The sequence below is a fragment of the Scleropages formosus genome, chromosome 18 (assembly GCF_900964775.1).
Source record: "Scleropages formosus chromosome 18, fSclFor1.1, whole genome shotgun sequence".
Lineage (NCBI taxonomy): Eukaryota > Metazoa > Chordata > Actinopteri > Osteoglossiformes > Osteoglossidae > Scleropages > Scleropages formosus.
The window spans coordinates 16059770-16071938 of NC_041823.1; the positions used below are offsets into that span (position 1 = coordinate 16059770).

The 12169-nt window shown below is 42.5% G+C and overlaps 1 protein-coding gene across 3 annotated transcripts in view; it reads left to right on the plus strand.

Moving 5' to 3' along the window:
* LOC108941907 (semaphorin-6D-like) overlaps window positions 1–12169 on the plus strand; it is a 102251-nt gene that overhangs the window by 72248 nt on the left and 17834 nt on the right. For all 3 annotated transcript variants that reach the window (XM_018764820.2, XM_018764823.2, XM_018764821.2), the window contains exons 5-16: window positions 3691–3805; window positions 4321–4378; window positions 6016–6072; window positions 6369–6470; window positions 8083–8173; window positions 8403–8525; window positions 8636–8724; window positions 8858–9075; window positions 9324–9455; window positions 9757–9912; window positions 10467–10640; window positions 10974–11111. In XM_018764820.2, coding sequence (XP_018620336.1) covers window positions 3691–3805; window positions 4321–4378; window positions 6016–6072; window positions 6369–6470; window positions 8083–8173; window positions 8403–8525; window positions 8636–8724; window positions 8858–9075; window positions 9324–9455; window positions 9757–9912; window positions 10467–10640; window positions 10974–11111 — 1453 coding nt within the window. The remainder of the gene's footprint in view (window positions 1–3690; window positions 3806–4320; window positions 4379–6015; window positions 6073–6368; window positions 6471–8082; window positions 8174–8402; window positions 8526–8635; window positions 8725–8857; window positions 9076–9323; window positions 9456–9756; window positions 9913–10466; window positions 10641–10973; window positions 11112–12169) is intronic.

Genomic DNA, 12169 nt, shown 5'->3' on the forward strand with positions numbered 1-12169 from the left:
TCCTGTTTCATTTCTAAATCTGTTTTCTTTCACTTTTTTTACTAGCCGTTGTGAAAAGTAACATGAATGAAGTCACAAACAAAACATCTTGTAAATAAAACATTTTTGTAGGTAAAACAGTAACTTATAGGCACACCTACTGTCAATTCAGCAGAGATGTCGTCATTAGATGTTACAACAAAACGTCAGGATTCAAAAGTAATGTAAGAAGGTTGATGGGATGACCATTGTTAAGTACAGGTTGTTGTGAGTCAGATAGTCATAAATTGCAGACTGCCTGTACCAACAATGTGATCATTAAGAAAGGGAGAAAGTCATCCTTCTAACAACTTGATGTTGTACACATATTTATTTCCAAAATGCAATTTACTGTTCTCTGTGATTTTGCCTTATAGTTAACATAAGCAAATTATGGGGTTTGTAGTGCAGTAATAAGACAGGAGATACCTCCAGTCTTGATGGCAGAAATTTTGAATAATATGAGGACATTTGCAGCTGTCGCAGCTCTAGCAGAATGATTGCCAATGACAATTAGCCTAAATTTAGTGCACATTAGTGGAAACATGATGAAGTGCTTTGGACCTCCCTGAATATGTCTGTCTGGTTGCCACGTCCTGCAAATAGAGACTTGTGCTCATGCACTGCTGTTTGTTCCAAACACGTCTGCTTGTGCAGTCTCAAGTGCTTGTAATAACTTCCGGCAGAAATTTCTATAGGACTCTTTTTAATTGCCAAATGTTGCAAATGGCTGCGTTTATTTTATTGAGTTTTCATTCCTTCCCTTTCTGTTCTTCCTTGAAAATGTAAGTGAATGTTCATTGTGGTGTGGAGTGAAAAAATCTGTCCCATGGGGAAGCCTGTACAATATGTTATCTGACCATTGAGACCCTGGTGTGGGATTTTATTCACCACCATCAAGGTATTTTATGAGCACATAATTGATTAAGGGGCCAGGAGTAGCAATGTCCTGAACAGCAATCAAATTATGTTTTGAATAAAATACTGCACCATCAGTAGGAGTAGCCACACTTGGATGGATCCCATCAGAGGTGTAATGAAAACCATACCTTACCAGTAGCCACCAGTGACAGTGTGCTCTGATGTTCTCAGATGGCCATAATGAATTGGAATGCACTGAGCCAGGAGAAGAAATAAACTCTGCATTTGCTGGAAGGGTTTTGTTAGTGCGCTAAACACAATACGAAATGTTGCACTGGAGAGCTTCTGAAAGTCACAAACATAAAGGGATTAAAAGCAGCCTTTCTGTTGTGTGTTGTTATTTACACACGGTAATGTGGTGCAGTCCCTCAGAAATGCTTAGAGCAGTGAGTGGAGGAGGTTAGAAAATTGCTGTACAGGTTGTACTTTTACAATGTGCTTCTGTCAAGAGTGTCTGCTTTCCAGAAACAAGGTAGGTCCCAGAAGTATACTGAGCCACTGCTTTGCTTCCACAACTGGCAGGATGTGTTGAGTTCTGGAATTGTCTGTTTAATAACGGAGCATCCCAGGCCACAAAACTATTTGAGATCTTGTCCTTGTGCGGCACTCGGTGGTCTGGAGACCCAGCTGTTCTCCCACCAGCTGTTGTAACTAAAGGCAGAATATTGTGAAGGACAACTTCCTACCTTTGAGTTCCTTTTGTTGGGATTTTATCTTTGACCTTTTAATCATCCGGTCAGTCCTAATCTACAGCAGAGCTTTAGACGGTGGCCCTTCTGTTGCACTCTGAAGCCATCAGGGGCCTCTTGGCTAAAATCCAACATTGTACCAGTCGGTGCATTTGCTATTAATTCAGCACTGTTTATTTTTATACGTTTGTCTATATTGACCGAGAAAACTTTCTTAAAACAGATCAGCCAGAAATAGAAGACTTTACATTAGATAAATGCAGTCTGCTATGTGTAAACATCACACTGAGTGACAGATTCTGAGAGCAATTGTGGAGTAAAGTCAGGTTCCATCAGAGAATGCGTCACAGTTAGCTGGAATGGATGCAAGACTCTGACAGTGCTGTAGAAGGGTAAAATCTGAAAAAAAATTGGGATAACTTAAGAAAACTGTTATTAGAGGACCCTCAAAGTTTTCTGCTATTAGTAGCACATCTCACAGTAGTAATTTTGATTCCCTTCTTTGTACCTGAATAGAACCAGGTTAAATAGCCCTGTTGAACCCTAGTCTTAAGAGAAGCCTTTCTATGCTGGTTTTTCTTTCAGCTGAGTTGGTATTATGCTGAACTAATTATTAGCTAATAATTGTAATCTTGATGTATGTTGTACGTTGTACAAATGCTCAAACTGAATGCTGTAGCTCAAATTTGTGTTTGATTCAAAGAATATCTGTGATACAGAAAAGATTAGCAAATATACTACTTACTTTTCTTACCCTAACTAATCCATTTGTCATTGTTTCAATTAAATGTATTAGAACAATAGCATAGAAGAATTAAATGAGAGAATCTAATTCAAGCGTTTATATCCAAGTGAGGATCAATATTAGTTCAATATCAGTTTAGCTTAAGTTTTTGGTGTCATTTAAAAAGTTAAGTTGTTGCAGAAACACCTCTAAATTAGTTTTCATAGACTGGCATAGATTTGAGAAGTAGCTTCAATATAACTTGTGATGTTGTGCCATTTTTGTATCTTTTCTTGAAGCACTTTTAATTTCATTTTCTCACAATTTATGTAATGATTAGGTAGCCCTGTCAACTCTACTTTACTGAATAAGTGTGTTATTTTCTTAGATAAGGTGGCCTAGACAAATGAACTACAACCAAGAAGGTTTAAGTAAGTCTCAATCCAGTTACTATGTACAAGTGGCAAAAATGTCTCTTTGCTCTCATTTTTACTGTTCTGCCTATCGCTTATTTATTTTACTGACTCATTAGTTTTGATGTACTTAATGCCACTGTTCACATTTGCTCAGTGTAAAATTCCTGCTTGGCCTTAGGTGTCACAACCCCACCCCAACTGATATTTTCTCTCTACTGGAGTAAAACATTCACACTACCACTGACCTCAATTTATGACTGTAAGAGGAATTTTGATTTAATCCCACAGTCACATGGTTATGGATATAAAGAGTAATTATGAAAATATATTTCAAGGACTGAAGCTAAGGGAAGACAGACTATAATTAGAATGTATAATGTAATGACAGCTATCAACTCTTATCTTATATTCAGTATTTTGTGTTTTGGAATACAATATGGAATCACTATAGGGTGATGATAGGAGAAACAGACCAATGTTATCTTTTTCCGTGCTGTGAAGCATTAGTCTTATTTTGATTTTCCGGTGGACAAGACTGAGAATAGTCTCGAATATTGCTTGCCCCCTCTCTCTGACCTCTCATAAATGACTCAAAGTCTTCAAACACAAGTAACCACATGTAAAAAAAAAAAAAAAAAAGTCTCATGAAATACACGGCTGGAATTTGATTCCTTCTAAAAGATTGCGGACTTCCTGAGTGGTAACATGGTTTAGTAAATGGGTTGAAAGATGCTGACAGGACACTGCATGATATATATGCAGTAAACACTGTGTTCAGAATTGTTCTGGGACCTAGAGAAGTCTTTGGGTCAGTATTAATAATAGTCACTGGGTGAGCAAGTTTGTTGGTTACAGGGAAAGGGCCTGACATACAGTGATAGTCTGAACTTTGACCTTAAGCTTCTCACTCTCCCTTTTTCAGCCACATACCAGTACCCTGGGTTTCAGGGTCTCCTGTCTGACAACGATACATTGCGACTGGGCTTGGACTTCCAGAGAATGTTGCGCATCAACCACATGCTCTATATCGCAGCCAGGTGAGCTGGGGGGCAGTCACACTGTAGCAAAGGATCTCTTTAACCACCCACTTGTCTGGGATCCAAGTGGGTAAAGTCACTTCAGGTGCCTCTACAGTGATGAAACAGTGGTGAAGGCTTTTTCTATCTCAGTGAAGTTGGCTCCCCTACAAACAGCACAAATGAAGAAAACCTTATGATTTGTTAGTGCTACATTTGTACCGTTTTGTGCCGTAAAAATTAGAATTTGTGCCGTTGCAGTTTTTGAGATATTAACATTTATTTTGGAAGTGATGTCACTCCAGCCCCCCTACAATACCGCAGGAACTTGAATTTGGGTTCATTCGTTTGTGCTACATTTGTGATGATTTGTGCCGTTCAAACCGCAGTTCTATCTCCTATGTAACGGCCCAAATTCTAATTTTTATGGCACAAAATGGCACAAATGTGGCACTAATGAATCATAAGGTTCTCTTCATTTGTGCTGTTTGTACGGGGGCCAGCTTCACGGAGCTCTTTTTTCCTTTCTGTTGCAGGGATCACGTGTTTGCTGTCAATTTGAGCGCTTCTGCTGAACAGATTGTCCCACAGCAGGTAAACCACACCCACGTGTTGAAAAAACAGAATTTGTGGAAATCCACATTATATTCTCCAAACCAATGTACAACGTTAAGGTTACAATTATTTACCCATTTATATAGCTGTGTAATTTTTTACTGGAGCAATTTTTAGGTTAAGTACCTTGCTCAAGGGTACTACAAGCAGAGGTGAGGATTGAACTTACCACCATTGGATCCAAAGGCAACAACTCTAACCACCACACTATCAGCTGTCCTCTTTAAATTTCAAAAAAAAAATTAAAAAGGCCCTAGTTTATTCACATGGATGAAATTTTCCCTCTTCACTTGTCTTTGTAGTATGGAATTCTGTTTCGATGCCGGCAGGTTGTGGGTCCAGTCAACATGTAATGGGCTCCCTGTCATCGCTAAGGCAAAAGGCTTTTTTAATGTCACTGTTGACACTTATGTGTCAACCTCCCCTCCACTCATGCCATGTTGCTTTCCAAGACAGGAAATGTCCAATTAAGCAGTGATGGTGTGAAGTGAGGAGCCCCTGTAACACATTGTTCAAATATGAACAGGCTCGTAAGCAGCTGACTGTTGTGATAGACATGTTTTTTAAATTGGTTTGTTCCAAAGATGTGGATCACTCTTAAGTGTTTTCATTGTTGTATTTCTGCTTCTCAAAGTACAGATATCATCGAAAAGCCCCGAAGGGATGGTTTCAGATTCATTGTGTTTATATATTTTGAAAAAAAGAAATCTGTTAAATCTGTTGCATTGTAATGGCATAACAGACAGGGAGAGAGAGGCAGTGGCATCTCCGAGAATGCGGAGTCGTAATGGGGTCGTGGGGGCTGTCGTGCACCTCAAAGAACAGGGTTTCTTCTCTGACAGCCATGGAAGGCCCAGTCACTGTCACCATCCCCTGCCTTCCCCAGAGTCAGACCTGCAATGGCAGCATCTGGGAAACTGAGAAAGTGAAGTTAGTTGTTTGGAATTAGAACGGATAGATTTATTTAGTGCTGGACTTACGGGCAGTGCCTTGATTGCTTCCCAGCATCCTTCTCTCCCCCACTAAGGCTGGTTTTCCTGCAAGGCAAACAGGAAGATCAGTAATGAGTAAAGCACCTCAGAGGTCCCTGCTGGCCTCAACACATGGGAACTCTTGGCTACAGGAGCTTTCTGCCTGACTGATGGGTTTCTTAATGTCACTGGCATGCTAAGTTCGGAATATACATGTGAACACCTTATATTGTCTTGAATGATTGGAAGGTGACCCTTTATTAAAAATTGACCCACATCACAATCGTGAGGTCAAGGCCCTCTTACAAAAAAAAATTGAAGCAGAAGAGTTAAAAAAAAAAAAAAAAAAAGTTTATGGCTTTTATCTTCATTTTTATTTATCCCTCTGTAGTCTGTCCTGCTGGACTCCATCAATGGAAATTGTGAGCCTGCAGGGAAAAGTTCCAGACAGTCACATTTACAAGCTTACACAGATGTTGCATTAACTGTCTTTTAGTGGGTTTTTTGAGTTCTTCAGATATGGTATATCAGTCGTTATGCTGTTCACTCCAGCCTGGCTGGCCATCCATTCACCTGTACCACATTTACTGTATAAAAACAATTCATCACCTTTGTTTAACTTGTATGTATATGTATGTCTTGCAGAAACTGACATGGAAGACCAAGGATGTGGAGAAGTGCACCGTGAGAGGCAAGAACAGCGTGAGTCCCTCTCTCTGTCTCTCACTGTTTGTTTCATTCCTTTTCACACTCAGAAGCGGCTTTAGAGTGGGTGGATGGGGGCAGGGCCGGTCATTCAGATCCCACACCAGAATGGGCACAGCGGGTATCAGTTACCGCCGCTCATATGACTCCGTTTCGCACAGCGGGACACCTCAGGGCTCTGCTGAGGGATTATGGGTAATGGCTGGGACATGAAAGGATGAGCGAGCCTAAGCAGTGCTCCAGGTGAAAGGCTTCCACCTCGCTTATAAAAACCAGGGGCCCTGTGTTTCCAGGATGAGTGCTACAACTACATCAAAGTGCTGGTACCCCGCAATGACGAAACACTGTTCGCCTGTGGAACCAACGCCTTCAACCCCACCTGCCGCAACTACAAGGTACGCAACGCACAGCAGCTCCCGCTACCTGTTGGATTGGGCCAGCATTATTCTCCTGATGACTTTATGTAGTAAATACATAATAAACATGTCTTTAATTACCTATTGCTACAATGGCTATGTGGTCTGAAGGGCCGGAACAAGTTAGAGCCTTAAGGATTCTTAGTAACTCTGTATTCCAGCAGTTGAAGCACACAAACAAATTAGTTAATTCTAAGTATTGTCTCATTTAAGCCTACCTGAAATGTGTTTGTAAAATTTGATTCAGACAACTTTTTCTATTTGTACCAAATTCTATGGTTCTACAGTATCAATACAACAGACTAATTAAATGCTCTTGTTGGTGTGGTTGTGATAACTCAGTACTTCAGCAAATTAGTTGATACACTTGGCTGACATGTTTATGAGTATGAGAATGGACTGAATGCACTGCTGAAGCTCAAACCTAATAAGAACCAAAGAGGCCAAACACAAGGGCCAGATGGGAGAGGAGCAGAGAAGGGGCAGTGGAGAAGCCTGACAGTGTGTCAGCAGACGTGAGCAGTCCTGGCCACACACTGGGATGCCTGCACAGGATCTGTCTACTTGCCAGAATTCATGAATTTAGGAGATAAGATATGTTGATTGGTACAGGCTGGATTTATTCCAGTGCGCTATATATAACTGCAGGAATATAAAAGATCCCTGCAAATTGTAAAAATAGAGAAAGGTCAATGAACAGTCAGCATCTGTACATCAATAAATTTTCCAGGTGGAGAGGCTGACTTACTCATAGTCTTTACTGATTATTTTTTTCCCCTCGGTTGGAAAAGCTCCATCTGATGAGTATCAGGAGAAATGAGATGTATTTCATCATTTGTAATCTATCCACAGTCCTCTTGCAAAGGTCTCTGGGCTTCGGAGAAAGGTCCATGGTGGAAGAATGTTTTATTTAGCCTGTGTTGTATTTTCCATGGAAAATGAAACTCCAGAATGCAGCTTGCTGATTCGAAATTGGACCTCTTGGGATCTTGGACTGAGCCACTGTTTGGCTGTTGGTACCCAGTCTAGGGGACAGATATCAAGTAAGCTGGATGTGGTTGCATGTCATTGCAGCCCAGTCCTCCAAGTTATTTCAGATAAAATGGTAGTGTCTCTCAAAATATGGCTGACACGAAGGGGGCAGCAGTGAAGGTTGACGGTTTTTGAGTGAAGCAAGCAAATACCAGCGTTGGAGCTGGCAGCAGTCGGCAGTACACTAAAATGATTTTACTGTGCTCCTACTTGACCCCTGGGAATTTTTACTTATTGCTTCCACTGAGGTTTACTACCCTGCTAAGAATCTGGCAAAGAAGGTTTATCGAGAGCCTGTGTCCAAGGAGGCCAAGACTCTCGTAGCACAGAGCTGCTCTGAGCACTGCAGTGTTATGGGCTGCGCAAAAATAAAAAAAAAAAAAAAAAAAGATGAAAATCTCCATTTATGTTTTTCCTTCTCTCCATTTTTTCTAATGGAATACAGAACTGTGTGCCTTCGTTCAGGACTGTGAAGTTAAATGAAAGTCACTGTCTGCTCTGAAGGCCCTGTGATTGTAGTAGATCTCATGACGCTGATGCCTTGCCACTGTCCTTGCAGATGTCCACTCTCGAGCAGGATGGAGAGGAGGTGGTGGGACAAGCCCGTTGCCCTTTTGAATCCCGGCAATCCAATGTAGGCCTCTTTTCGGGTAAGTGGTTTGGGCTTTGGATGACAGCATGATTGACAAATCTACTGCTGGACACCTCATACTTGTACATCCTTTACTAGCATGAGGGAAGAGAGGAGTTGGTGGTATTGCAAAGCCTTGTTACATATTGTGACGATTCCCTCTGTAAATGCATGAAAAATTTAAATTAACGTTGCTCTGTCAGCCATGAAGCCATTGCTTGAATTGCCTTACTTTTTCGGCCATCCAGGTGGCAGTTTCTACTCTGCCACCATGACCGACTTCCTGGCGAGCGACGCCGTCATCTATCGCAGCCTTGGAGAGAGCGCTCCAGTGCTCCGCACTGTGAAGTACGACTCAAAGTGGCTCCGAGGTGAGTCACCTGACCACCAACTTTCCTGGAACAGTATGTGCCTTGTTTACTTTTCATCTATTTGTTATTTTTAAAATGGGCATTCTATTTTTATCTCTTTTCTTTCTCAGAGCCCCATTTCCTCCATGCAATCGAGTATGGGAACTATGTCTACTTCTTCTTCAGCGAGATTGCAGTGGAATACACTGCTCTAGGCAAGGTAAGTGTCTATGTGCAAAAAAACCCAAACCGATGCCTGTTTAAAACTTTACTTGAAAAAAATTTTAAAAGTTAAAAAAAAGCCTCTCCTTCATACAGCTCATGTGTGTCCTCTGTCCCTCATCTGTGTCCAGGTGGTGTTTTCTCGAGTGGCCCGGGTGTGTAAGAACGACAACGGCGGTTCTCCCCGAGTGCTGGAGCGCTACTGGACTTCCTTCCTGAAGGCGCGGCTCAACTGCTCCGTGCCGGGCGACTCCTTCTTCTACTTTGATGTGCTACAGTCACTGACCAACGTGCTGCAGATCAACCAGAGGCCCACTGTGGTGGGAGTCTTCACCACGCAGGTCAACAGGTCAGCTGACCTGCTGAACACCGCCATGCCAGCTCAGTTGGAGAGGGATCTTCTTTGCTTTCGCAAATTATTTCTGGTTCATCTAGCTGAGGACATAATTGACAGTGTAAATAACATCAGAGTGAAATATTTTCACAGTAAGATATTGTTTACATGTGTATTGTACACAAACACAGTGCAGCGCTTCCACAGTCACGATGAGCACGGTTGTAGGTCCTGTCTGAGATCCGTGTGTATGCATCCTGCAGCATTACAGGATCTGCAGTGTGCGCCTTCTACATGGACGACATCGAAAAGGCCTTCAACGGGAAGTTCAAAGAACAGAGGAGCAGCGAGTCTGCATGGACCCCAGTCCCTGAGGAGCAGGTTCCTAAGCCCAGGTGAGAGGGTCATGTGAAGGGTCGATTGTCTAAACATCCAAACCTTATGATAGGTATTAGGACCTTCAGCTCAGTTAGTATCATTATTTTCAGTGACAGGTTTTTAGCCCGTAAGTGGAGGGTCATCAACCTAAGGTTTCAGTGATATAACTTAAAGCTCGGCTGATGTGAGAATGAGAAGATACAGCTGGAGTTGTAGCGAAGGTCAAGAAATTAGATTTTTTCCCCCACTTATTATCATGACATAGACACTGGCTTCCACTGTAAATCTGCAGACAGTATATTTTCCTCTTCCCTGCAGGCCAGGATCCTGTGCAGGCGATGGCCCTGCAGCTTCCTACAAGTCCTCCACCTCCTTCCCTGATGACATGTTGGCTTTCATCAAGTCCTACCCACTGATGGATGAGGCTGTGCCCTCGGTCAACAACCGGCCATGCTTCACTCGAACCACCAGCAGGTAAGACCCACCTCCGACACTCTCTTTCATGCTGAGACGACCTCCCATGGCTGTGCCTCACGCTTGAATGCCACTGCAACGTGGGCCTGTTCTGTGAATTAACAAAAATAATACCTATGTCTGGAGCAGCGAAGTGCACACTGCCCATCTCACCAGACGGCAGGCCAGCTGTCGTACCTCACACTGTAGAAATTCCAAAAACTGTCACGGCTGACAATGACGGTCCAGACAGGACGCCACTGCACATCTGTTTCATATCTTTTTTCAGAACACCAGTCCTATTCTCTTTCCTCTTGGAGTAAAATTCATCTTTGAGTAATTAAGCAAAGAATGAAAATAACAATAAACCCTTGCAGACATGTATTGGTAAAATGCAGGACTTTGACTAAGATGCACAGGAATTGTCCGAGAGCAGGTAATTTGATAGTACAGAATTTTCAGGACAAACGACAGCCACGGTAACTGTAAGAATTCACAGGTCCGTCGTGCTCTATTAGCTCTGCCAGAGTTGAGATGTGAATTTCTGAATGTGCCCACATCGCCTCCTTCTCCAGGTTCAAGCTAACCCAGATAGCTGTGGACACATCTGCCGGGCCCTACAAAAACCAGACTGTGCTCTTCCTAGGCTCGGAGGATGGCCGGGTGCTCAAGGTGTTGGCTAGCACCCATCCCAACGCTTCTTTCAGCACCCAGCTCCTGGAAGACATCGATGTTTATAACCCGGCTAAGTGAGCACCTTATCTGGAATGCAGAAACTGTTCATTAGTCTCTTTCCACAGGCTATCAAATTACAATAAATTGACCTTCCCTTACCCCAGTTAGACTGCTTAATCCTGATTGATCTCAGATAAGGTTTGGCTAAAAGTGCAGTCTTCTGGGTTCTGCCACCACTAGGGCTTTAACCCCAAAACCGCCTGTCCCATTTTGCTTTCCCCTTAACAATTAAAATAAAATCAACACTGTTTGTCTTTGCTGAAGCAATAACATCTTTCTTCTCTTACCATCGTACACGTGCTTTGACAGGATGGCTACTTCTCACAGTACCCCCTTCTTCTATGCAGGTGTAACATACGTGGCGAGGACAAGCGGGTCCTGGGGCTGGAGCTGGACCGGGACCACCATGCCCTGTTTGTAGCCTTCTCCAGCTGTGTCATCCGTGTGCCCCTTAGCCGCTGTGTGGATTATGGCACCTGCAAGAAGTGAGCCACCTCACTGTGTGCACCTGTGTCTGTGTTTATGATCCATCTCTATATTACATGCACACGTTACACTGAGTAGCTAAATCCCTGTCTGTTGCCCGAGGTCTCTTCAACAAAGAGTTTACTGCAGATGTCTTGATTTCTGCAAGCAGTGCAAAATATATGCTAGATAACGTTTAAATATCTTTATGCTGGCTTTTTTTGTACAAGACTGTACGAGAGCACGTTGAATCTTTATATCTTGAATCATGACTTCTGCTTACAATTTTCCTCAAATAATTACAGCTTGTTATTTATTATGCTTTCTCTTTTTAGTTCAATGAAAGTCTCTTGATTTCTACACTTTTGCACAAATTTAGTCCATCTGATTGGACAGAGGCCAGCTATAAACAGATCTTAGAGCAGAGGCGTGGAAGAGTGGTGGGCACGCTCCCTTGTTAGTCGGATCAAAATCCCATTACCAGGCACCTTGAGAACAGAACATTGCACTCCGCAGCAGGATTAGGGTGCGATGATCACTTGGTGGTACCAACGAGAGAGATCAGCCTTATAGCTGCAGTAAGTTCCACAGCTTCTCATTTGGCCCTAATGAAGTTATGACTAGTTGCAGTCCTTTCGGTCTCTCTCATATGTAACAAAGAAACGCTCACACATAATTTCTCTGTAACAAGCATGGGATGGATGGAATACATTTTATGGAGATAGGTTAGTTCTTTGAGTTTCTTTTGAAGTCCAGTGCATCCAAGTTATTATAGGGGATTCTGCTGTTTACATTACGTCTATTCATTTAGCTGATGCTTTTCTCCTAAGCGACGTATAATGTTAAGCTACTTAGAACTCTTCAGCCATTTATATAGCTGGGTAATTTTGCTGGAGCAATTCAGGGTAAGTACCTTGCTCATGGGTGCTACAGCTGAAGGTGGGATTTGAACCTGCTGCCTTTGTTTTTGACAGTAGCAGCTCTAAGCACTACGCTACCAGCTGTGCCCTGTCTTGTTGTCATGGTAACTTTATTTTCTGTTGTTGGTCTGCTGGACGTTGTATTGGTCACTAAGTAA